Here is a 27,316-nt window from a genome sequence, read left to right as displayed (position 1 = left end):
CTCATACTGAAACAACAAAAAATATTTGGATAAAATATAAAACCAAGACCAAACCAAACCCAATCTTCTTCCTAAAGCATTAGAGAGCTCATAGGCATTACCATCTTAAAATTGTAATGGAGAACTCATGCAAGAGTGCAGATTTGCCCAGCGGCTGTAGGGGACAGAAATAAAGCCCAGATTTCTCATAAGAAACTGGGACCCCAAAGGACTACACTATCAGGCTGAGGGTAGACCTGAAACATACCAGCTCTCTTGTGAAATTGCAGCCCAGGTTCAAGCTGACTGGATCAACCAAGGAATCGAGTCTTGAACTGGTTTATGGGTTGGTTGTACCTCGGGGTATCTGGCAAAATCTAGTGGAAACTCTTTCAGAAGGAAGGTTTCTTCAGCCTAGGCCTCAAATTATTCAGTAACCAGCACATAAATATAACCAGGTACCCAAGGAAACCATACTCAAGGGCAAGAATCATCAGCAACACAGACAACAGAAACAGCCCTTCATAGATGTCATCACATATTGGAATCATTACCATCTATAAAAGCTACTGTTTAAGGAAATAAAAGATAAGCTTGAATATATCTGCAAAGAATAGGAAACTGAAATGGGACATAGCAAATTTAAAAAGGAGCCAAATAAAACTTCTAGAAGTAAACATAACAGTAATGAAATTTAAGACTCAGTGGATGAGGAAAGATATATTAATTAAAAGTTTAAAGAGAAGAACTCAATGGATGAATTTAACAGAAGATTGAATAAAGATGAAGAGAAAAATTAACAAACTGGAAGACAGAAAAAGTTATCCAGAGTAAAGCATGGCGAAAACAAATAGAAAATGCAGAGGGAGAGGGTTAGAGGCATGGAGAATAGAGAGGTCTAAATAAGAGACCTGGAAAGGGGATGAGAGAGAAAATGAGCCAAGGTGAAATTTAAAGGTAATCATGGCAATTTCCCATAACAACTGGGACACCAAACTTCAGATTTATGACCAATGATTATATGTAGAATTAAAAAAAAATTAAAACTTAGATACATCAAGATGAAGTTACAGAAAACCAAAGGGAAAATCTCAAAAGCAGTTAGAGAAAAAGACAGATTATCTTCAAAGGAGCAATAGGCTGACCCTTGACTCCTCATCAGATATAGTTCTGATTACGTTATTCTCAAATCTTTCCATCCCTACAGGTAAAATACATGCGGTTCAGTGTGAGGCCTTTTGTAGTAGTCTGGTCCCCGCAACATGTTTAGACATAGAGAACCTTTGTTCTCCTCATTTTAGTCTTGATTGTGTACCTTTACACTTGGTTTTCTCCCTTTCTGGAATGCTCTGCATGCCCATACATCTAGCCAGCTCTTACTTAGCCCTCCCGTTTCAGCTCAGGGCTTCACCATCAAACTCCCTAGCCCCCTTCTTACTGTACTCACCAACTACGTGTACTTTCAGTAGTGTTTACATTTTGCTTCCCCTTGTGGCTCAGCTGGCAAAGAATCCACCTGCAATGTGGGAGACCTGGTTTCAGTCCCTGGGTTGGGAAGATCCCCTGGAGAAGGGAAAGGCTACCCACTCCAGTATTCTGGCCTGGAGAATTCCATGGACTGTATAAGTCCATGGGGTCGCAAAGAGTTGGACACTGAGCGACTTTCAATTTCACTTTCCCACACATGAGCTTTCTGAGGACAGAGCCAGGGTCATTTGTAGTGCCTGACACCCTACAGGTACCCAGGACCTTCACTGAGTTGATGCTTCAGGGAACGTTTCATACTCAAGGGCATACCATACTTGCCTTGAGTGGTATGCCCTTGAGCATTTCAGGGAGTCCCATGGCCACTTAAGCAATGTCTTTTTTAAAAAACATGGAACTGCGGGGTTTGATTTTTTAATTTAATTTATTTCATTTTATTTTTGATTGTGCTGAGTCTTTGTTGCTGCACGTGGGCTTTCTCTAGTTGTGGCAACCAGTGGCTACTCTTTGTTGAGGCGCACGGGCTTCTCATTGCAGTGGCTTCTCTTGCTGCAGAGCACAGACTCTAGGGCACTTGGGCTTCAGTAGTTGCAGTAATGGTGGCTCTTGGGCTCTAGAGCGTGAGCTCAGTAGTTATGATGCACAGGCTTAGTTGCTTCGTAGCATGTGGAATCTTCCCAGACCTGGGATTGAACCCATGTCTCCTGCAACTGACAGGCAGATTCTTATCCACTGTAACACCAAGGAAGTCCTTAAGCAATATCTTGACGTAGGTTTTCATGGCATTTCCCCTGATGCTCTGATTCCTGCTTAAGTGGAGAATAGGCTGCCACAGCACCAGGATCTGCCTGTCGTCATCGCCTGCTCTGCCCTTTCATTACCCCCATTTCCCTGATGAACCTGGAATAACAATGTCCGCTCTACCTATTGTGTGAAGTTATGTTGTGGCTCAAACGAGGTCATGTGTGTGAACACACTGTGGACATTCTCTGGCACCAGGTGATTTCAGTAGCTTTACTTCAGAGTGAGAAACTTGCTCGGGCTGGCAAACTTGCAGCACAGAAAATGGGGATAACATGAGTGTTACCTGGCCTGGTGAGGACCTCTGTTGTCATTCCTACATTTCACTGGGGCCTGTAAAATAAGTTATCCTCATTGGCTCATTTTGAGAGATCTGAGGGGAATTGTTTTCATGTACCAATTTATATGACAGTTTTCATTGAATTCTTGGTGGAAATTGTAAATTTCTGTGACCACTCAGAGATGGAAAAGCTTAGATTTGTCAGAGTTTGTCACTCTTTGCATTGGAAAGGTTGAAACACCTTTTTTGCCCAATTTCTTGCTTTTTTCTTCACATTGCTTTCACTTATCATCACAGTCTAATCATCTGAAAAGCCAATGAATTTGTCAAGTGTTCAGAATCATCAGCCTTGTCGATCTGTTGCTTATGTATGAGAAGGCCAAATCAGAATGATTTTTAAGTAAGTGACAATGCCAACTCCAGCAGACCATGGTGTTTTACTTTTTGAATGTTTAAAATAGAAGTTTCAGATAATCAGCATAAAGAGATTAGGATTTCACTGGATTTTTCCTCAGAGTGTTTCTTGGAGAACATCATGAGCAGTTGCTGTCCTTGTAGTGTGTCTAGTTTTTAGAAAGTTCTCTTTTTTAGATGAAGAATATTGGTAGTCGCTAGTTTCTAGACATTTTAAGCTAGAAGGGACCACAGAATGCATGGGGCCAGCTCTGCCTTCAGTATGGCAAAACTGAAGACTGTGGGCCACACAGCCTTTTCCTTTGTTGAGGACTGCCAGCAACTCTGCCCTATTCTGGTAATTGATCAAGGAGTTTTATTGTTCTGTCAAAGCATTCTTCCTGATATTCAATCAAAGGTCTTTTAACGTAGCCCCTTTTCTGGTACTAAGTCATTCATAGTGATGCAAACACACTTAGCAACATCCTTCTCAGAAATCTCTCTCAAATTTTGCCTCTGTTCACTCCCACTGCCACTATCTTAATTTAGATTCTGATTGTGTCTTGCCTAGCCTGTAAACCCAGCTTTCAAAGATCTCTTTAACTGTTGTTTCTCTGCTCCAGAATACCACCAAATTCAGAGCTATAAAATGTATGTGTCCCTGGCCTTTATAATGCTTGGTAGATTAGTATCTAAACTTATCAGTTTCACTGTAAGGACCTGTGTGTTCGGTTCGGTTCAGTTCAGTTGCTCAGTTGTGTTCGACTCTTTGCAACCCCATGGACTGCAGCTTGCCAGGTTTCCCTGTCCGTCACAAACTCCCGGAGCTTGTACAAACTCATGTCCATGTGTCTTAGGAAGTATGTTCTGCTGAGAGTGACATTAAATCCTAAAATATCACTGACTTAAATAAGAAGGTTTTTTTTTTTTTTTTTCTAGCTCACAGAAAAGAACAGAGGTAGACAGGTCAAGTCTTGTAGGATAGCTCCATAGTCTTCAACTGTGCTGTGCTTCTCTGCACAGTAGAATGCACACTTGTCCTATAGCCTCTAGGACCAAGATGAGTGCCCGAGGGCCAGCTCTCACATCCAGATTCCAGCCAGCAAGAAGAAGGAAAGGAGAAAAGGCTGTGCCTCCATCCTTTAAATTACAACTTTAATCTTCATCTTCCTTTACCACGTCAGGCTCTTTCACAGCTCTGGGCCACTGTACCAGGGCTGGCCTTTACCTGGAATGCCTTTCAACTTTCTTTGTTCAAAACATCTGTATATCCTTCAAGTCCCAACTCACTTCCTCAGTGAATTGTTCTTTCTTCCTTAACAGTGACAGTACATTATTCCATACTTGAGCATGTGTCAGTGGTTGAGCTTCATGAACTTACCAGCTGAAGTGACTTGGGTTTGAATTTCTTCTCTGTGGCTTGTGCTGTAAAGTATAAATATGGTTTAGTTTAGTTCAGTCACTCAGCCGTGTCTGACTCTTTGCAACCCCATGGACTGCAGCACACCAGGCCTCCCTGTCCATCACCAACTCCCGGAGTTTACCCAAACTCATGTCCATTGAGTTGGTGATGCCATCCAGCCATCTCATCCTCTGTTGTCCCCTTCTCCTCCCACCTTCAATCTTTCCAGCATCAGGGTCTTTTCAAATGAGTCAGTTCTTTGCATCAGGTGGCCAAAGTATTGGCATTTCAGCTTCAGCATCAGTCCTTCCAATGAACAGCCAGGACTGATCTCCTTTAGGATGGTCTGGTTGGATCTCCTTGCTGTCCAAGGGACTCTGAAGAGTCTTCTCCAACACCACAGTTCAAAAGCATCAATTATTCGGCGCTCAGCTTTCTTTATAGTCCAACTCTCACATCCATACATGACTACTGGAAAAACTATAGCCTTGACTAGATGGACCTTTGTTGGCAAAGTAATATCTCTGCTTTTTAATATGCTGTCTAGGTTAGTCATAACTTTCCTTCCAAGGAGTAAGTGTCTTTTAATTTCATGGCTGTATCACCATCTTCAGTGATGTTGGAGCCCCCCAAAATAAAGTCTGCCACTGTTTCCCCATCTATTTGCCCTAAAGTAATGGGGCTGGATGCCATGATATTAATTTCTGAATGTTGAGCTTTAAGCCAACTTTTTCACTCTCCACTTTCACTTTCATCAAGAGGCTCTTTAGTTCTTCACTTTCTGCCATAAGGGTGGTGTCATCTGCATATCTGAGGTTATTGATGTTCTTGGCATATAAATTATACTTTGAGCCAGGGTCCAGATCTCTTTTCTTGAGTTCCAGAACTTCATGTTGAACTGCTTACTCAATATCATCACTTGAAGGTCTCATTGGTGGCTTCTCAAATGGAACCTCCTCCGTAATACTGATTGAACTCCTGATTTTCACCTCCTCTAGTCTTCCCTGTGCCAGCAATTCCTCTAACAACCTAGCTGCAGATATCAGAAAGCTGAAGTAATCCTTCATTTCTTATATGTAATAATCCTCACACTCTCATTTAATTGCCACCAAAGTCTATTAGTTCAGCCCCAAAACATGTCTTAAATTGATCCTTTTAGTTCCATCTCCAGTGCCGGCCTTATAGCACTATCCTCTCATGTCTGAACTTGGCAGTAGCTCTTCACTGACCTCCCTACATCCACCCTCTTAGGTTGGCCCAATCTCAAGTCAGGCAGTCACTTTCTTGAACAGAATCCTTAGCCAGCTTCCTAATGTATGCAGGTTTAAACCCAGGATCCTTAACTTCTGCAGGGCCCCATCTGACTTGACTCCTGTCTACCTCTCATTTCCATTTCTTGCCACGCCTTTTCTTGCTCACGTGCTCTAGCCTATTGGTCTTTCCATTCCTTGACCGTGCCTAGGACTTCACACCTCCACCCCTTCCCAAGTACCATTCCCCACCCAGGGTCCCCTTCCTCACTCCTATGCATACCTCCTCATGTCTCAACTCAAATGTCACTTGCACACAGGGCCTTTCTGTGACTTCTTAATCTAAATCGTATGTTCTCTGTTGTTCCTCCTTGCGAGTGTTCATTCTTAGCATTTATCACAGTTTATAACTTCATATTGATCAAGTGTGTATTTATTGAATATCACTTCAGTGTTAAACTGTATGTTCCCTAAGAGTTGGGATCATCTTTCTTTTATTCACACTGAATCCTCAATGCCCAATGCTAATAAATACACATGGAATAAGTATAATAAACAAATGGTCTTGTGATTAAACAATGCAGTAGGTTCTCTCATTAAATTGACAGCTTTGCTATTTGATATGCCAAGATGTAGGTTTGTTGGAAACTTATTAAGGTGACTCACTTTTCTAACCTGGCAGTGTGTTTCTTTACATTTATTGAACACATTTTTGGTGCTTACCTGTAAGGCTACAGGCTTCAGTTTACCTTATAATATTAGAATGCATCTTTGTCTGAACAAGCCTTATTTCTGCCAGGATATCCAATGCAGCATGCAAGTCTTTTTTGTCCTTCATTATCTCCTGGAGCTTGCTCAAACTCATGTCTGCTTGGTCAGTGATGCCATCCAACCATCTTATCCTCTTTTGTCCCCTTCTCTTTCTGCCCTCAGTCTTTCCTAGCATCAGGGTCTTTTCCAGTGAATCAGCTCTTTGCATCAGGTGGCCAAAGTATTGGAGCTTCAGCTTCAGTATCGGTCCTTCCAATGAATATTCAGGGTTGATATCCTTTAGGATTGACTGGTTTGACCTCTTTGCTGTCCAAGGGACTCTGAAAAGTCTTCTCCAGCGATCCTTATGAACATAGACCCTGAAAAGGTCATCTCTGAAAATCACGATTGGCCACTTCCTCTTTTTTTTTTTTAATGCAACTTGGCATAACCATTAGAACAGAAGAGTTGCTTATGGTTGGAATGGAATCTGAAGCAATAGTTATTTTAAGATGGAGCCATCAGTGACCATCACAGAAAGCTGCCTGCCCAGGATTTTGGGCTATCTTGGAAACCCCCTCACTACCTTTTCTTGATTGCCAGATCTTGATATCAGACATCTGGGTAGAGTATACTTGTTTGTGGTAATTCCAGCCTCCTAATCTTTCCTGAATTTACCTTGTTCTGCAGAACACATTGACAAGATATGTTATGGGATAGGTCAACAATTTGTATAGGTCTTTTTTTTCTCCCTAAGAGTGTCAATCTTCCCTGGTAGCTCAATCAGTAAAGAATCTGCCTGCAGTGCAGAAGACCTGGGTTCAATCCCTGGGATGGGATCCCCTGGAGAAGGAAATGGTAACCCACTTCAGTATTCTTGCCTGGAAAATCCCATGGAGGGGAGGAGCCTCGTGGGCTATAGTCCATGGGGTTGCAAAGAGTTGAATACGACTTAGCAACTAAACCACCAAGAGTATAAAAGAGGTTGTTCTGGAAGCATCTGATGCATTTGGAATCCTGAACTTGGTCTAAAATAAAAGATGAACTTAGATGATGTCCCTCTTTTACTGATAAACATGGTGATTGACAACGGGAAAGTTTTCATTTGTTTTTCTTTTCAGAAAACAGTAAGAATTCTGCTTTCAGTGGGCACTAGGTAGGTAGATTTTAGCATAGATGGAAAAGCATACAGTTGATGGTTCTTAAGCCCCAATAGGTCAGATCATGTCAGTGTTTCCAGAGTACGCCCAGAGTAAAGTTGGCTTTCAGCTAAGCCTTTGCTAAGAGGCCAGTCCTGAAAAGGATTTACTTATTTATTTTGGCCATGATAATGTCTAAATGATGATAAGTACAAGTCTCTCTCAGCTAGCTGGAGTGGGTCCCACATGAATTGGTTGTGACCCCTAACATCTAGAAACTCCAGGGTAGTTGGATAAGAATATTTTGTGGGGGAAATCTAATGTAACACATGAAAATATAAAATATTAAATGTTCAGAAGTGTGTAATTTGCTGCTTTTTTTTCATGAGTGGTTTTAATACTTCTGGTCCAGAGCCTAACTCCCTCTTTACTGGAGAGATGTGGTTTCAGTTTTTTGGGTGAATGTGCATTTTATAAGTTTTTTAAGAAAGGAAATTAAACATTAAAAGACTTTAAGTACTTTACTCTTTATATAATGTCACTAAGAAAAGCCAGGAAAATCAGGGTTGGCTTTTTTATTTGTTTATTTAATAAATATAATCTATTTTCCACCATTTTGTTTGTTATGGCTGGTACCAAAGTACTTTTAACAGTTAACATTTATTTTGCTTTTGTTTTATTTCAGCAGATGTGCATATAAGTTAACATGTCTCTCTTCTTCCTTACGGGTAGGGACAGTGTATAGCATTTAGTTTTTTTGGCATTTTGACACAGGTGATTTAGTTTAATTCAACGTAACTCCACTTATATGATGCCTAATATATGAATAATGTTAAACAGATAAAATGTGGCCTGCTGAGTGTGAGCATTAATATAAGTTGGTGATGTAATTGACCTTAGCCAAGTCACCTAACCACCGTGGGCCCGGGTTTCCTTTTCTGTAAAATGAGTAGTTTGGGGTAAATGGTATCCAAGAATCCTTGCGGCTCTGAGTTTAAAAGCACCATAAGTCTGTATGCCTCATAGCTCTGCATCTACGTCTCCTCTTCTTCTGTTCTCTTGTTTTAAATTAGGCAAAGAGGATGCTGGTGCACCAGCGATAAAAGACGAGAACACCTTCACGTCACAGGACTCCAGAGTGTTACCAGAGAAGTCGCTGCAGAGATCAGCAAAGGTCTTTGCCTGTTTCTTTCACTTGTCTGACTCGTAGCTGCTTCCTCTTGCAGGCCTCGCGTACAATTCAGTTAGGACTGAAGTTGCTCAGTTCATAAGAAAAGTCAGTGGAAGCAGGGAATCATAAAAAATGAATCTTTTAAATACATACATACATACATATATATATATATATATATATATATATGAGCTTCCCTGGTGGCTCAGACGGTAAAGCATCTGCCTGCAATGCGGGAGACCTGGGTTCGATTCCTGGGTCAGAAGATGCCCTGGAGAAGGAAATGGCAATCCACTCCAGCACTCTTGCCTGGAAAATCCCACGGACGGAGGAGCCTGATAGGCTACAGTCCATGGGGTCGCAAAGAGTTGGACACGACTGAGCAACTTCACTCACTCATATATATATAAACTGTAAACATATACCTATATATTCACTTGCCTGTCTTTGGCTGAATGGCCAAGGCCCTTTCTTGGTGTATGGAGGTATTTATTGAGGTTCTGTGTTATCTTTCTGCATAAACTGCACTATAATTTCTGGTTTGGTTTATTTAAAGCAGCGTGAGAATTTAGGTACTGGTGAAGCAATATGAGTGTAGACGCCTAGATTTTTATTGTTGTCATGACCATATATAATTCAAAAGTAAGTTTTTAATAAGGTATTTTCTAGTTCCTCCAAAGTATTTAATTTAGGTATCATAGTAACAAAACCAATTTGTTTGTTTGTGGTTTTTTTTTTTTTGCATAATTCAACTTTATTTTTTAATGATATATGCTGGTGACATATTCAGATATGGGATTAGATCCAGCTGATCCTCGCTATGGGGGTAGCTCTGGGTGGAAGGAGTGGTACCAAGGGCGAAGTGTGTGAGAGCACGTGGTCTCCTCTCTGTTGGTACGTGTACCCTGGGAGTGCAGTGTTGACGCTCAGTCTAGCAAGTTGGCTAGGAGAGTGTCTCCTGAATACCAACATGGGGAATTTCTAAATTATATTACATGTATATTATTGCCCCCACCCCACCCAGCCAAGTGCCCATTCAGTTACCTAGATCTTTATTTTAAGAAGCATTTTGAATACTAACCATACACTAGGCAACATGATAAGTGTGAAAGATTATAACAAACGGAAAGACCATGGGCTGGATCTGGCTCACAAATTTGTGCCTTTAAAAAAAAAAAAAAGCTTTAGTTTTTTAATTTTTTTGGCCACACCACGCAGCTTGTAGGATCTTAGTTCCCCAACCCTGGATTGAACCTGGGTCCTCAGCAATGTAGTGGTAGTGGAGTCCTAACCACTGGACCACCAGGGAATTCTCACAAATTTGTTTTTTGTTTGACCTATGCAATGTTTAAAAATTTTGAGTTAGTAGCTTTCATTTAAAAAAAAAAATGGAGTGGTTCGAGTTAAAAAAAAAAAAATCAGGCTTCTGGCTTCTGTTGACAAAACAAAACATCTGGGAACACTGGGCCGCCTTCTTAAATGGCTTTGACTTTGGTCAGAACTGAGTAGAAGCAACCTCTGTAGATGGAATTTGTGTTCTGCAATTTGCTGCTGCCCCCCAATGGTGCGCTCTCTATTTTTTGTGTGTGTGTGTGTAGTTTCTTTGTTTGATCTAAAATTACCAGGCAAACAGCACTCATATGCAAAACTGACACTGTGGTAAAGTCATTTAGTCACAGAGCCTCACTGAGAAGTAGTATTTCAGTAGGTCTTAGGAAAACTCTTGGACCCAGCGAGGTGACCAGGTAACGTTCTGCCTTCTCCCGACTGTTGTCTAGTTACTGTAGATAAACAACACTAACCATATATGTATCCTCGGTATTTTCAGGTGGTTTACATCTTGGAGAAAAAGCACTCACGTGCAGCGACTGGCTTCCTCAAACTCTTGGCTGATAAGAACAGTGAACTGTTTAGGAAATACGCCTTGTTTTCTCCCTCGGACCACCGGGTGCCTAGAATATATGTGCCTCTCAAGGACTGTCCGCAGGACTTTGTGACCCGGCCCAAAGACTATGCCAACACACTGTTCATCTGCCGCATCATGGACTGGAAGGAGGACAGCAACTTTGCCCTAGGGTAGGTGACCTTTGGCGAGAAAAACTACCGAAATCAGACACAATTTGGTTTAGGTAGCATTTAAATAAACGTTTTTATGTGTATTTTAATTACTATTTCTTCATTAAAGCATGGGTCCTAGGCATATTTTGCTCCTAGTTCCTCAGAAATGGCCCTTAGCTACCACCTCAACTGGTCACCTATAGGTTCCTTGAATTGCCACCCTTTTTGTTTGTTTCTGTTTTTTGGTGTAAAACGTAAGTACATTCTAAGCCTCGACTTACTTCCTGTTATGTTACGAATCCTGTTTGTACTTGTGAATTTGCAAAGAATTCATCACATCCAACAGTCACACCCCTCCTTTCATACACTAGCATTCAAATATGTGAAATTGGAGGTATATTCATGGGACCTCAGTTTCCCGGGCTTATAAACTAAGAATGTAAAGATATGTTTGAATGATATGCTTTTTTGGTATTGATCCTTCAGAGGTTTCCTGGAGGAAGAAATGGCAACCCACTCCAGTATTCTTGCCTGGAGAATCCCATGGATCCAGGAGCCTGGCGGGCTACGGTCTATGGGGTCGCAAAAAGTCAGACACGACTGAGCGACTAACACTTCAGAGGTTTCACTTAATAGCATTAAATGTTAAATCTTCCTGCCAAAAGCAAGGGAAGGGTGCCATGTTTTTAGGGAAGCTTTCAGAAACCAGTCTCACTTAAGTATAGATTCTGTAGCCACAGAGCATCATCACCAGCCACTTCATTATCATCTGAAGAAGCTGCTGGAACCAGCTGTTTGAGCAAATGCTGTGCCTGTTTCTTTCTTACAATTGATGTTCATTTTGAAAGAGAAGCAGTATTAAGTTTTAGCTAAATTTGTAGCCCTTTATTATGGGTGGCATGCTTCACAGGAGATGAAAATGAAGGCATAAAAGCTAGAAGAGTTTGCTCTGATGCTACTCTCAGCCTGATTTGGTGCCTTACTGTTGTACAGGACGGACCCTCCTGGGAATGTTCCTTGGTTATGAGTGTCAACACAATGGATGGCCACCAAGTGCTGCCTTGATGAAGTTTATTCTCTGCTTAGCCTTTTATGGTTAGTGAAGTAAAGCAGGTCAAATCTGTGTGTCCTAATAATGCAATTTAAAATATACTATCCTGGGACATCCCTGGTGGTCCGGTGGCTAAGACCCTACACTCCCAATGCAGGGGGCCCAGGTTCGCTACCTGATTAGGGAGCTAGATCCCACATGTTACAACTAAAAGTTGGCATGCCACAGCTAAAATTTCCACATACAGCAACTAAGATCTCCTGGCACAGCCAAATAAATAAATAAAAATATACACTATCCTGGGCCACTTTCTCAGTGATTTGATTGATATGTTCTCAGAGACACTCAGGAGCAGTTGCACTTTCTTTTCTGTTCTCAAGTGATGTGATTGCAGTGTCATCATTTTGAAGCCTAACTCATTATCCAAAAGTGACGTCAACCCCTTGAGCCCTAAATAGCCCTTCTCAGCAGCTTGCCAGTTTCTCACCATCCGCTCAAAAGGCTCGATAATGGCTGTGCCACCTGGCCCTGGTGGTTGTGCCCGCCACACTTTGCTTGGCAGTGAAAAGGGAACATTTCATATCAAGGCAGGAAATCCAGCCTTGTCTTTATCTGCCTTTCTGTCATATCCCATTGTGTATACTTGATTGGGCTACTTCCTTAGTTTTTGAGCTGTAAGGGTGTAGTCAGGGTATAGTCAGGAAATCTTCACAGACTGAGTTTCTTATTGTTCAAATGGCCCTTCAGGTGCCATTACTTCATCAAATGATGAAGACTTACTTCATCAAAAACTCTTTTCTTGTGGGTAAAGTACAACAGTAATCAAAAAAGGAGTTGAGTCTTTGAAGCAGCAAGGACATTTGCTGAATCCAGAAAAATAATATTTTAAAATAATAACCATATGTTAATTGTCTTTTACGTACAAAAAATTGAAGATTCTCCTACTTAGATGGAAAGGTGTGCTTTTTCTCTACCTTCTTACTATAAGGATATTAAAAATTGTCTTTTATGGAAGTAAGCCTGTTAAAAAGTCTTTGTGGAAAAGAGAAAATTTATCTTCGGAAGTAAAGTGCGGCAAGTTTCCACGATGAAGTTCTCCGCTGACGTCTGTCTCACAGGGGGTGTGGGCCGCAGCTGTTGCACGTTGGTGGTCGCCTTGCCGTTTTGTTCTGGCTATCAGTTACTGATCTTCAGGAGCTGAGGTCACCGTTTCCCAACCAGAGCGTGCTGTGCTGTGACTGCCTGGGTTTCCTTTCTCATCCTTGCTAGGTTTTGACCAGGAGTGTGGAGGTAGTGCTTGCTACGGGTGTGAATATGTGTGGTTTGCTTCCATAGAAATCATGCCTCAAAACCAAGTTTAACCAAAAAGCCTTCCTTTTGAATTTGTTCTCTGCCCCAACACTCTATCCTTGAGAATTATTGAACCTCTACCTGTACAGTTGCCACGGATCATCCAAGTCCAAAGCCATTTACTTCATCTATAGTTAAATTCAGTTCACAAGACAGGTGTTAATCGTATGTGTAAGTCACTGCTATATGATGTGAGAAATACAAAGGTAAACAAGCCCTGGTTTCTTTAGAGAAATTATAGCCTAACGCAGAAGGACTTTACATAAATGTCATAGGATTAATTATTTTCTAGGAAATAGACTTCTGCTTGTACTAATTGAAGTGAAAGTGGCAATTGGTGTAAGGAACTGGTGGTTTGCCTAAAGCCCAGGGCAGCAAGTATAGCACATCTCATGGGGAACTCAGAACTAACAAAGTAGCAAGGGAAACACAGCTTCTGTCTAAACCACCCTGACCAGTCCAGCCACCACATGGTATCTTTTCTTTACCCCGTTCTGCACATGAGCTGTTTTTATTCTGCTCTTTTCCACACAGTAGCCATTTAACTTCTCAATAACATACATGGCCCCTAAATGGTACTGCCAGTCCTCTGCAGGTCACACACTGAAGTCTAGAGCACAGAATTTCTAGAGTAGAAAATCTTTATTGGTCTATTGAGACCGTTATTTGCTCAACAATTTTAAATAGAGGAGGCGGGGGTCCAAGGTCCCACAATCCACTACCTGATTATCAGGGACCATGGGACTCAACTCTCTGGCGTGGAATGTGAACAAAGCAGATGGATTGAATGGCCTGTCTTTTTAGCTCTATGTATAATACAAGGCAGAGTGCTATATGTTCTTCCTTAGGAATAAAATACTTTCCTGAAAGTGTAGAGAAGGTGGATGAAGGGGGAAATCTAGAGTTGTTTTTTGGAGAGTGGAAGCCTCTTTGCTAAAGAATCACTCTGATAAAAACCATATTTGACCACTAAAAAAAAAAAAGAATCACTCTGACTAGGAGTCCAGAGTAGGTGGGACGGGCCATGGCTGGAAGCAAGCTAGATGTCACTATGAGATGAGATGTGAGAACCTGAAGTGAAGGAGCTATACAGAGGGAATCAGAAGGAATGAAAAGAGTCAGGGGAGAGGAAGAAGCAAATTTTATCAGACATGGTGACCAGCTGGAAATGGGGCATGAAGGAGAAGGACAGAATCTTGAATGAACTCTCAGGCTTCTGATTGGGTGACTGGATAAATAATGATGATGGCATTTAATCACGATTCACTAAGAGCATCTTTATCTCTTGCTGTTCCCTTCACTTGTGCCTCATTGCTTGCTATTTCATTGTTAACTCTGTTCATAGCTCCAAACTTCTGCACATAGCACTTCCTTTCTCAGCAGTGGCTTTCTCCTCTCTGTAGTGTTTAGTGAAATACTCAACTTTTAAACTTACGTCAGTTATCTGCTCAGAGAGTGTTCCCTGACTGAGTCTTCTGTCATGGGTACTCCTGTCATTTCTAATAATACCACTCTTATAGCTCTTGTCTGTATTACAGTTGCTTGTGTAAGTTACTTACTTAGCCATGAGCTTCTTTAGGACAAGGATACTCAGTGAATGTTTACTGGCTGGTCAGATAGGTAGATGAAAATGATTTGGTGACCCCAGGGTCTTTAGCCATGTTGACTAGCAAGATATTGTACCATAAATCAAACTGGAAAACACGAGTGGTTTAGAACAGAAGGTGATGAGAACCAAGGTTCCTTAGCTTCAAAATCAACACTTGATAACAACATCCAATCAGTATATAAACTCAGGGGGAGAACCCCAAGTTTCGAATTTTTAACAAAAAGGTTAAGTAGAATATGCACATTAATAGAATACATAATTTCAGTAGCTTTGGAAGGGGCCTTCAGGAGGCCATCAGTCTTAGTGCCTCCATCAGTGTAAGCATGGCTTCTCTGGCACTCCCAGTAGCACCAAAGTGCCAATTAAGAAAAAAGAAAGAAAGAAAGTGAAGTTGCTCGGTCGTGTCCGACTCTTTGCGACCTCATGGACTGCAGCCTGCCAGGCTCCTCCATCCATGGGATTTTCCAGGCAAAAATACTGGAGTGGGTTGCCATTTCCTTCTCCAGGGGATCTTCCTGACCCAGGGATTGAACCCAGGTCTCCCACACTGCAGGCAGACTCTTTACCATCTGCACCACCAGGGTAGCCCATTTAAGGGGAGCCCAAAGAGTATTACAGTACTAGAGACTTCTGGTTGTTAAAAAGTTATTTTTTATTTTGTTCTTGGAATGGTCATGAGAGATTTCAGTTGAGCCCTATTCACCTATGTGTATGTATATATATCATATACCACACTTCCATGAATCTTAATCCTGTAATGCTATCAAAAGCCTAAAGGTAATCTGTTCTTAAGGAACTCTTACTGGCTTTAGGCATCACTGCTTTTTGCTATGCATCACAACATACTTAGTACTTTTTCTATTTAGTATTAGAACTCTTGTCCAAGATACTTAAAAAGCCACATTTGCTTCCTTGCTGGAATGATTTGTAACTATATAATCAGACTTACAGATTTAAGAGCTTCCCAACTCTCATAAAGGGATAACTAGAAAGTTTGGGATGGACATGTACACACTGGTATACTGAAAATGGATAACCAACGAGGACCTACTGTATAGCACGTGGAATTCTGCTCAGTGTTATGTGTCAGAGGGGAGTTTGGGGGAGGATGGACACTTGTATATATGCGTGTATGGCCGAGTCCTTTCACTGTCACCCAAAACTATCATAACATTGTTTGTTAATTGGCTACACCCCAATACAAAATAAAAAGTTTAATTAAAAAAAAAGAGCTTCCCAACTCTCTTAAATAATTTTTTCCTTTAGAAACTCTTACAGTGAAATCATGCCTGTATTATTTGTGAAATCTGTTCTCCTAAAGTCTAGAGTTTACAGTCCAAGCCTTTCCTCCCAGGATGTCATAAGCATGGAAGTACCAAGATCACTTTCTCCTAGATTGGTCATAGTTTCTTCTTCTGGAATATTTAAAGATAAATCTTGAAGAAGATGGAAAAGTTTTACAGCAACTACTGTGAAAAACATAACAGTGTCTCTTGGCAACACTGAAGACTGACTAAAGATCTATGGCATGAATTGACCTAGAACAAACTGACATATTTTATTTTATTAATACTATAAACTAGCAAAGTTTGGTAGCTTTGAGGCTTGAGAAAGAGGAAAATGAATAGGTCAGTGCATGTGCCGCATGGTTGAAAAAATTGGTGTTGAACATGGGATTGTCCAGGCTTAATGTCGTAGTACTACACATTTAAAGAGAGGGAATGGACGGCAGCTTGCACTGCAGAGAGGGACTGGGTGAGGTGAAAGGAGAAGGGGAGTTCTCATTGACGACGCGTGTGGTGGGGAGGGAAGTGGTTGATGGGGAAGGGGGTCTGTTCTGGTATCTTCTTCAACTCTTGCCTTTGTACCCTTAAGATTTCAGTAATCAGACCATCAGATACATTTGTTGACTGACAGAAGCAAATACTTTTACTCTTCTATTTAGGTTTGATAGATGCAAAATTTCTTATGTGGTAGATACGAATTTAGGAGGTAGACATTACATTAACGTGTATTTAGGAAGATGAAACAATAACTAGGTTGGTAGAAAAAAACAAACAGGATACATTGGTTTGTTTCATGGAAGCATAGCCTATAAGGTTAGTAAATTGAAAAAATAGCTCCATCCAGTCCTTCCCCCTGTGCGGAGTATTTCACCTTTTCAAGAGGATGTTCGTTGTCTGAAGACTTTCCTGAGGAAGAGGCTGTGTTATGTAATTCTGAAAACTTGTATTACCAAACTCAGACTTTGTAAGACCTTTTCAGGAGGAGTGACTCTGTCTTGGCTGGTGGACATGAAGCAAATTAGGCTGAGGAGGGAGCTCTTTCTGTGTGACTGTTGGGCTCTACCTCGTGGCTTCTGAGGACCCACTTTGGAAAAAGCTATGTAAGCAGCACTGAGAGCATCTTGGTCCAAACCAAACAAAAATAAAAGGAGTGGAAGAGAGTAGTCCTGATGCAGGCTTTGCTTCCGAATTGTTCCCTCCTTGCACCACGTGCAGTCATTAACACTTCTTCCACGGTTGTCAGCTTCATCCACAATCTTCTTGAAAATATTAAAGTACTAGAGAAGCTTAGCTACCATCAGCCTTCTCCTTTACCCCTTAAATGCTTTCAGCCTCCTCTTTGCTCCCTTCACATTGACGTTAAACTCTTTACTGTCAATCTTCTGGGCCTTCCCTAAAATCAAACGTTGTTGAGCCTTACTTCTCTTCCGCATTTTGTCATCACTGATCCGCCCGAGCTTTCTCTAAAATCCCCAATTCCTTACTTACTGACTTTTGCGGCATCATAATACTGAGCCAGAAAAGGGGAAATGATGTGTTCTTTTCTCTTGATTTTAGGAAATAATACCTAAAATAATACAGCCCAAGTATTTGCCACACTCTGTTTTCACTGTGTCTTGTTACCGAAGTTCTGAGCCCTAGATGAGGCCATGTTTATTGTTTTCCACTTGCAGGTTCTCAGGGATCGGATACCATTGTATCTGTTTGCATGGGGTTTCCAACATGGGCCAGTATGCGTGAAGGCGTGTGAGGGTGATAATGATAGTGACAATCACTGCAAGAGGGCAGGGCTGCCTTGCTGTGTGTAGCCGAGTTTTAAGGCTAAAACTTGATGAGAAGTTGTGATGGAAAAGGAGGATGAATGGCTTGCAACACCAGTGTTGACTGTTACCTTCCCAATTTTCTTTAAGGCCCAGGGGCCAATTTGTAGGACTTTCTTATCTTAATTTCTCCTGCCTGTAGCTGGTCTTTTCCCTCAGTAAGGTTTTAATGGCACATTACCCAGAACAGTGAACCCTAAAAATGCTGATGTGTATAGAATGTTTACATGTACACATAGCTCCCAACTGTAAGGAGCTAGAAATGTTTCAGCTCTGTCCTGATTAATTTTATAGTAGGACCCAGTTGTCATATCATGGATTGTGAATGGGAGCAGTATGTGTGGAAGAACTCTGGTGAATGAGGAAAATTGAGGTAGTGATCATTTAGATTATTCTAACTAGGAAAGCTTTCTCACATCTATTTGTTATTGCAGTAGCAAAAATTTTAGAAAATTTTAATTTTTTCCAGGACATATATGCTATATACTTAATATTATTTAAAATATATACTATAGAAAGTGAAAAATTTCCAGAATTTCATCCCCTGAAATAATCACTATTAAGGGTTTGGTATATATTTGTCTAAAATATTATTTTTAAAATATTTACTAACATCAATTGCAAAATATGTTTCACAGTTAAAAGAATACATGTAACATTTATGTGATTTTTGAGTTCTGGTATTTAAACCAACCCTTGAACTCACCACCCAGATTAAGGAATCTGTCACAATAGTGTTGAAGCTCCTTGTGTATTCCTCTCTATCCTAACCCTTAATGTTTTCCCAAGAGGTAACCATTGTCTCAGACATATGCTTTTCCTTATAATTTGCTCATATTTATATCCCTAAAAGTGTTAGTTTTGCTTGTTTCTGAACCTTATAAAAAATACAAGGCTACACATATTCTTCTGTGACTTGCCTTTTTTTCTTTTAACATTATGTTTCCAAGATGCATTCATATATTTCATTCATTTTAATTCATAATATTTCTATTTGCAGAAATATAATTTATTTATCTAGCAGTAAAGAGTAGGACTTGACTCAGCAACTGAACAAATGACAACAAATTACTAATGAGATTGAGCATCTTTTCATATATTTATAGTCATTATGTTTCCTCTCTTAGAGACTATCTTTGTGTCTTTCCTCATATTTTTTCCACAGTTAATTTTTTGTTTAGATAATTTAGATTTACAGAAATTGCAAAAATGGTAGAGAGTTCCTATGTTCTTTACCTAGCTTTTCCTTATGTGAACATCTTATTATAGAATATTTGTCAAAACTAAGAAATTAACCCTGGTACAATACTATTATATAAAGTATAGAATTTATTCAGATCTTATCAGTTTTTCTACTAACCCCCTTTTTCTGTTCGAGAATCTGGTAGGATTCTACTTTGCAGTTGTCATGTCACTGTAGTTTTTCCAATTTGTGACCATTTCTCAGCCTTGTCTTCCGTTGACGATTTTGAAGAGTACTGGTCAGTTTTGTAGAATGTTTCTCAGTTTGTGTTTGTCTAATGTTTTCTCATGGCTGGATTCAGCTTAAGCATTATTGAGAAGGATACCACAAAATGAAGTGCAGCATATCAGTGGGTACATGATATCAGTATGTATACTGGTGATGTTGACCTTGATCACTTGACTAAGGAGTTATCTGCCAGGATTCCTAACTTTATTATTTTCCCTTATAAATATACTATTTAATATACTTGGGACTTTGTAATTCTCTTTTCTTAAAATTTTACCCACTCATGTTAGCATTCTTTTTAAATTGGCCTCTTTGTCATTTGATTTTCTGGAGTTAAAAAAAAAACCTAGAAAGTAGCCTTTTAGCAGTTAATAATATGGAAAACACCTTTTCCTTGGTTTGTGAATTGTCTGTTCATGTTGTTAATGTTGACTTCTGAAAAGCAGGCACTTAAATTGCATTTTCTAGCTTTTTGGTGCTTGTGTATAAAGTTATAATTAATTTTTAAAGTTATAATTAATTTTTGTTTATTAATCCTTTATCCAGCCTCATTGCTAAATCCCCTTATTAATTTTAATACTTTGGATATAATTTCCTTTGGATTTTTTCTGTAGGTAATCATATCATTGGTAAACAGATTTGTTTCTTTCATTCAAATCCCTAAAATATTTCTTTTTCAAGTCTTCTTGAACTGGCAACTCATAATTAAAGAAGTGATATTTTCCACATCAGTAAGTAATGTCAGGTCAATTTTGAGTGAAAGAAATAGTAGCAGGCATTTTTTTTCTTGTTCTTGGTTCTTTGATATGTTAATATTAATAACTTTGCTAATGTGGCAGCTGGTTATCAAAGGACTCAGGTGTTTACTTAGGTCCACGACTTTGGGTTTTATTTGGTTGTATTTTACCATCTTCAGTTTTCTTCTTTTCCTTTGGAGTTTCAAGTAAGGAATAGAATACATTTTTTCCAGGCTCGAGAGCATTCATTTGTTTATTTATTCATTCAACCATCTTTTACTGGGCTCTTAAGATGAACAGAGTCTCAGTGTAAGATACAGAAACAAAGAAATGTGTATTCCCTCTAGGATGATTCTCCTCATCTATTAATAAATAAGAGATGTACCTAAAGCATTGTTAGGCAGCTGGAAAGAGGCATGTTCCAGAAAGGAAATAGAACCAAAGGAGAGTAATAGTTCTGAGGAGAGAGATCTGCTCTGGGGGAGGAATGACTCCATAGCCTTGCTGCTATATTCTGTGAAGGTGAATGAGCTTGTTTTGTTTTGTGGGCCTAGTTCAACATGGAAGTCATAAAGGAAGTGCCTTTAAGATAGAGATACATTGCTTAAGGAAGGAGCTGTATAGCCCTTTTATGCTCTAGAACCAGCAGTACCATGTCAGTATGTCATGGATTTGTTGTTCAGTTGCTCAGTTGTGTCCAACTATTTGTGACCCCATGGACTGCAGCACACCAGGCCTCCCTGTCCATCACCAACTCCTGGAGTTTACTCAAACTCATGTCCATTGAGTTGGGGGTGCCATCCAACCATCTCATCCTCTGTCGTCCCCTTTTCCTCCTGCCTTCAATCTTTCCCAGCATCAGGGTCTTTTCTAAGGTGTCAGTTCTTTGCATCAGGTGGCCAAAGTATTCTAGGTTCAGGTTCAGCATCAGTCCTTCCAATGAATATTCAGAACTGATTTCCTTTAGGATTGATGGGTTTGATCTCTTTGTAGTCCAAGGGACTCGCAAGAATCTTCTCCAGCACCACAGTTCAAAAGCAGCGCTCAACCTTCTTTATAGTCCAGCTCTCACATCCATACATGACTACTGGAAAAAATCATAGCTTTGGGTATATGAACCTTTATTGGCAAAGTAATGTCTCTGCTTTTTAATATGCTGTTTAGGTTGGTCATAGCTTTACTTCTAAGGAGCAAGCGTCTTTTAATTTCATGGCTGCAATCACCATCTGCAGTGATTTTAGAGCCAAAGAAAATAAAGGTCTCTCACTGTTTCCATTGTTTCCGCATCTATTTGCCATGAAGTGATGGAACCGGATGCCATAATCTTTGTTTTTTGAATGTTGAGTTTTAAATCAACTTTTTCACTCTCCTCTTTCACTTCCATCAAGAGGCTCTTTAGCTCCTCTTCACTTTGTGCCATAAGGGTGGTCTCATCTGCATATCTGAGGTTATTGATACTTCTCCTGGCAATCTTGATTCCAGCTTGTGGCTCCTCCAGACCGGCATTTCACATGGTGTACTCTGCATAGAAGTTAAGCAGGGTAACAATATACAGCCTTGATGTGCTCCTTTCCCAATTTGGAATCAGTCAGTTGTTCCATGTCTGGTATTAACTGTTGCTTCTTGACCTGCATACAGGTTTCTCAGGAGGGGGTAAGGTAGTCTGGTATTCCCATCTCTTTCAGAATTTTCCACAGTTTGTTGTGATCCACATAGTCAAAGGCTTTAGCATAGTCAATGAAGCAGATGTTTTTCTGGAATTCTCTTGCTAGCAATTTTCGATGATCCAACAGATGTTGGCAATTTGATCTCTCCTTTTCTAAATACAGCTTGAACATCTGGAAGTTCTCGGTTCATGTACTGTTGAAGCCCAGCATAGAGAATTTTGAGCATTACTTTGCTAGCATGTGAAATGAGTACAATTGTGCATTAGTTTGAACATTCTTTGGCATTGCCCTTTTCTGGGATTGGAATGAAAACTGACCTTTTCCAGTCCTGTGGTCACTGCTGAGTTTTCCAAATTTGCTGGCATATTAAGTGTAGCACTTTAACAGCATCATCTGTTAGGATTAGAAATAGCTTAGTTGGAATTCCATTACCTCCGCTAGCTTTGTTCATAGTGATGCTTCCTAAGGCCCACTTGACTTCGCATTCCAGGATGTCTGGTTCTAGGTGCATGATCACACCATTGTGGTTATTTGGGTCATTAAGATCTTTTCTGTACAGTTCTTCTGTGTATTCTTGCCACCTCTTCTTAATATCTTCTGCTTCTGTTAGGTCCATACTGTTTCTGTCCTTTATTGTGCCCATCTGTGTATGTATGAAATATTCCCTTGGTGTCTCCAATTTTCTTGAAGATATCTCTAGTCTTTCCCATTCTATTATTTTCCTCTATTTCTTTCCATGTTCGCTTTGGAAGACTTTATTTCTCCGTACTATTCTTTGGAACTCTGCATTCATATGGGTATATCTTTCCTTTTCTTCCTTGCCTTTTACTTCTCTTCTTTTCTTAGCCCTTTATAAGACCTCCTCAGGCAACCATTTTGCCTTTTTGCATTTCTTTTTCTTGGGAATGGTTTGATCACCCCCTCCTGTACAGTGTCACGAACCTCCATCCATAGTTCTTCAGACACTCTATCAGATCTAATCCCTTGTCTCTATTTGTCACTTGCACTGTATAATTGTAAGGGGTTTGATTTAGGTCATACTTGAGTTTCCTGGTGGTTTTCTCTACTTTCTCCAATCTAAATCTGTATTTTGCACTAAGGCATTCATGATCTGAGCCACAGTCAGCACCTGATCTTGTTTCTGCTGACTGTATAGAGCTTCTCCTTCTTCGGCTGCAAAGAATATAATCAGTCTGATTTCGGTATTGACCATCTGGTGATATCCATTTGTAGAGTCATCTCTCTGTGTTGTTGGAAGACGGTGTTTGCTATGACCAACGAGTTCTCTTGGCAGAACTCTGTTACCCTTTGCCCTGCTTCATTTGGTACACCAAGGCCAAATTTGCCTGTTACTCCAGGTATCTAGGAAATGGCAACCCACTCCAGTGTCCCCGTCCAGGGACGGGGGAGCCTGGTGGGCTGCCGCCTATGGGGTCACACAGAGTCGGACACGACTGAAGTGACTTAGCAGTAGCAGCAGCAGCCAGGTATCTCTTTACTTGAACAACAACAATAAAGTTGGTTTTTAAGAGAATGGGCCAGACATTTTGATGCAACATTGAGTCATATTGTCCTAAAGCAACTGTTTCCATTTTTGCAGACAGTGAATGAAAGACAGAAATTACTTAGAAAGCTGTAATATTTGAGCTCTAACAGATGAAAGTTACTTTCAGTATTCATATAAAATAAAATTTACAACTGAAATAAAAATATAAAACAGATCCTTCTGTAAGAGGAAAATATACAGTGTATAAATCGATTCTCTACTAGATTCTGCTTTTGTTTAGATCCTAAGACATTATGGATTTTAGAGTGACAGCAGAATTCATAAGTAGGCAGCATATGATTCTTTCTGGGGCATCTAAGTTCTGAATGCATCTAAGTTTAATGCTGACCTGTTAGATTTTTATCTCCTGCAAGCTGTTTAGTCTATGCTGCTATCACATATATCTCAAGTGAATATCCATAATAAATTATTTAAATATGGCACTTGAGAAACGTTTTCTGGAACTTAATAAAAATAAATATTAATTACTACTAATAGAAACTTGGATGCACGATACTGGATGCTTGGGGCTGGTGCACTGGGACGACCCAGAGGGATGGTATGGGGAGGGAGGAGGGAGGAGGGTTCAGGATGGGGAACACATGTAAACCTGTGGCGGATTCATTTCGATATTTGGCAAAACCAATACAATATTATAAAGTTTAAAAATAAAATAAAATTTAAAAAAAGAAAAAGAAACTTGAGTCATTGATCGCAGTTGGAGGCCCTAATCAAAATATAATTTCATCTTTATGAGCCATGTTCCAATTTCAATGAACAATTCAAGATTCTTTGGACTTAGAATAGAGCCTGGTGAAAAAAATATTGCCAGAACACAAAGCAAGAATAAAATTAAATGAGATGAAAGATAAAGTGTTTTTTTCTTTAAATGTCAGCAAAGGGCCGATGATTGCTGTGACTTGTTCTGACAAATACTAGGTCCATCATCACCTGCTTGCTTTTGTCCTTTCTTTTCACCTTCTCACCCCAGTGGAAGTGGATACAGCACTCAGCACTAGTCTTTTTTTATTTTATTAATGTTACATTTATTAATATGATACAGTAACATTATATATTGTTATTTTTTAAAACTTAATTTGACAACCAGGAGTCTAATGATTTTGTATTAAACAGCTTCTTACCCAGAATGGCACAACGTATAATACTTTCTAGTATTTTTTATGCAACTTTGCTTTGTTTTTGCAATGGTTTCTTTAGCAGATTTTCACCCAATTCGTGGCCACAGTCATAATTATGCTTATATACGTATCTATAAAGATAGAGCATAGGAAAATACTCTGAGAGCAGAATAAGTACAAAACAAGAAACTATGTTGAAATACATAGAAATAACATATGTGTGCATGATACAGATGGAAAAGTCAGGGCAGATGACTTGGCAAACATTTACAAAACATTTGTTTTCATCCAAACATAAGGCACAATGCAAAAATGTTAGCACTAGTCTTCTTTTGGAAAATTTCTCCCTCTCTTGGTAGACTTGTTTTCACTTAGTAGTCTTTCAGAAAGGGTTTGTGAGAATTATATTCCCTGAGTTCTTGCGTGTTAAAAAACCCCCAAAAACTTCATCTTTAAGTCCACAAACTTCAGTGATAATTTTCTGTATTAGTTTTTCCTGAGACATGGCATACCATGTCTGTAAAATTTCTTTGATTTCAGGGAAATGGTCTTATGATATTTTGGAAAATGCTTTCTGTTTCATATATGTAGTTCCTTCCTTCAGGAGTATAAGTCATGCCAAAATTTGTTCTCCTTCATTTGCCTTTCATATCTGTTTTCCCTATAATCTTTTCACACTCTTTGCATAATACTTTCTAATTTCATTTTTCCCCCACTTCTTTCAGACTTTTCTCTATGAGTCTTATTTTTTCAGATAGTGTCAGTTCTTCATTAATTTTATTTTTCCTTTCTACTTATTTCCTATTTCCTAGACATAGTTAGAAAACTAGAAATCACACTAGTTTTTATTTCCTTTTGTGAAATTTATTTCTTATGCACTTGGATCTTTACTTTGAGCTGTTCTTTAGTGGTGATATTTTCATAAAATTTTTGAGTTCTTGCTAGCATCTCTGGTTGTTAGTAATTTATGTGTCTGCATGCATGTAAACTATGTTTTATTCTTCTCCCATTTCTCTTGCCTCTTTCTTCCTGTTTACATGAAGTATTTTTTTAATAGAACACCTGGAATGGCTCTTCTTCCTGCCTCCCACCCCATCTTTAATGAGTTCTTAGATTTTAGTGTTATATTTTTAAAGTTGGATATTACAAAATGCCTTCTGCTCAGGCATTTAAGCCCTCCATTACAAGCATAAGATAATTAGTTTTGACCACTGCAACCTCACCAAGTAGGAATAGGATGGCCACTGTATTTAAAGGCAGCCTCACAAAAACTGAGACTCTTACCACGTGTCAGAATGTGTTTCTTTTCATATTCTCTAATAAATGCTATATGATCTGCTTTGTTGTTTATGCTTCTCCCAGAAACTGTGTATGCTGTTGGATTATATGTATGGTTAATTATTTTACATGGTATTTAATACTATGGGGAGAATCATGTGAAATTGTGTTTTCTAGGTAAAACATGGTCAAATATATTGGTAATTTCATGTGTCTCAATATATGATTATCTTCTTTACATCATTACTTGCTACCTTTGAATCCTTATTTCTGAATCATCTCTCAGCTGACTTGAATTGCAAATAGTTTTTTTAGAAAATATTTTTTCGCTGTGTCTGGTCTTAGTTGAGGCAGAAATTGTTGACTACAAAATATTGAATGAGATAACATAATAAGCTTGAACAGTATTTGATAAATCTATGGATTATGATGCTTATATAAGCAGGGTGGGTAGAACAAATGAAGACGGTCAAGCCAAACCCAGGTTTAGTGTTTCTTTTAATGGAGAAAGATTACTGCCCTCTCCATCAGAGAAGAGCTCAGCAAACTTCATCTGCCTTCAGCAGGTTGGTGGGTCCTCCTGCCATGGTTCTGTATTGGAGGCTCAGAGTTGGTTGCTGCTGCTGGAAAACTGGCATCCTCTAAGTGTGGTGGCCTGGTTGTCGTTGGTGAGAGGAAGCTCATGTGTGGAGCTCATTTCCTGCTACCAGGTACTTTGTTCTGATGCCAGTTGAGCAAACACTGCAGTGCCTGGGGAAGGGGGTTGGTTGACATTTTCAAGGTAGATCATCTTGCCCCCACAGTGAGAGTCTTATGCTGAGCATTCTCATGGAACACAAATAGCTATACTCTAGGCCCATTTCTCCATGTCTGTCCCTCAGATGTCTTTGTCACCAGTCCTCCAATCTTTCTTCTTTCAGGTCCCTATCCATCTGGCTAAACTTGTAGCCACTGCCCATCAGGCCATCTTTCTTCAGCCAAAGTAGCCCATGGATGTATTGCTTCAAGTTCTACCTGCAGGGAGGAAGTTTCTGCTCCACTGTCTTTTCAGAGACCATCCCTTAGAATGGATATACTACCAGAGTCCACTTATGATTCGTGACAATGAAAGGTCAGTTGGAACTAGGCATCCAAGGTACTCAGACCTTTCTGCATCTTCCTGTATCTTGTATTTCTTAATCTTGTATTTCATGTATATATATATATATATATGAAATATATATCATATAATATATATCTATATATACATATATAGATAAATATATATGGTTTGGTTCTTTTGAGGCTTACTCTTTCTGATAAGTATTCCTACTTTTCATGTAAGAGATTTGGTGAGACTCTGAATTTAATGATGGTAGTGATTTATCACCCTTTGATTTTTGTTTATTTGCTGTCTTAGCCTGGAAGCTGCAATAGACTCAGAAAACTTTTTTGATATACATAGGAAGTCACTGAGTTTCCATCTTAGCCTGAAATTAAGACTTTAGAGGTTGAGCACATAGTTCTTTTGTTTCTATCCTCTTTTCAGGTTTTCCACATCTCTCACTGTTTCTGTGAGCTTTTGGTATCTTTCCAAAAACTTTCTTTTCAAACCAGAGTTAGTTTCTCATGCTTACACCAAGAACCAGACAAACATGTTTGTATTAGGAAATGG

The 27,316-nt window shown here is 39.6% G+C and overlaps 1 protein-coding gene across 5 annotated transcripts in view; it reads left to right on the top strand.

The window, feature by feature from the left end:
* Positions 1-27,316, top strand: part of DIS3L2 (DIS3 like 3'-5' exoribonuclease 2) — a 356,855-nt gene that overhangs the window by 130,044 nt on the left and 199,495 nt on the right. For 4 of the 5 annotated variants that reach the window (XR_011467266.1, XM_005906404.2, XM_070385152.1 and 1 more), the window contains 2 exons: positions 8,553-8,653; positions 10,479-10,726. Coding sequence is in view for 3 of the 5 variants with exons in the window: in XM_005906404.2 (XP_005906466.2) it covers positions 8,553-8,653; positions 10,479-10,726 (349 nt within the window). In the remaining 2 variants the exon portion in view is untranslated. Of the gene's footprint in view, positions 1-8,552; positions 8,654-10,478; positions 10,727-26,582; positions 26,774-27,316 lie in introns of all 5 variants that reach the window. The other variant, XR_011467267.1, reaches the window with a different exon arrangement.

The sequence above is a fragment of the Bos mutus genome, chromosome 2 (genome assembly GCF_027580195.1).
Source record: "Bos mutus isolate GX-2022 chromosome 2, NWIPB_WYAK_1.1, whole genome shotgun sequence".
Lineage (NCBI taxonomy): Eukaryota > Metazoa > Chordata > Mammalia > Artiodactyla > Bovidae > Bos > Bos mutus.
This window is presented reverse-complemented; position numbering and strand designations above follow the sequence as displayed.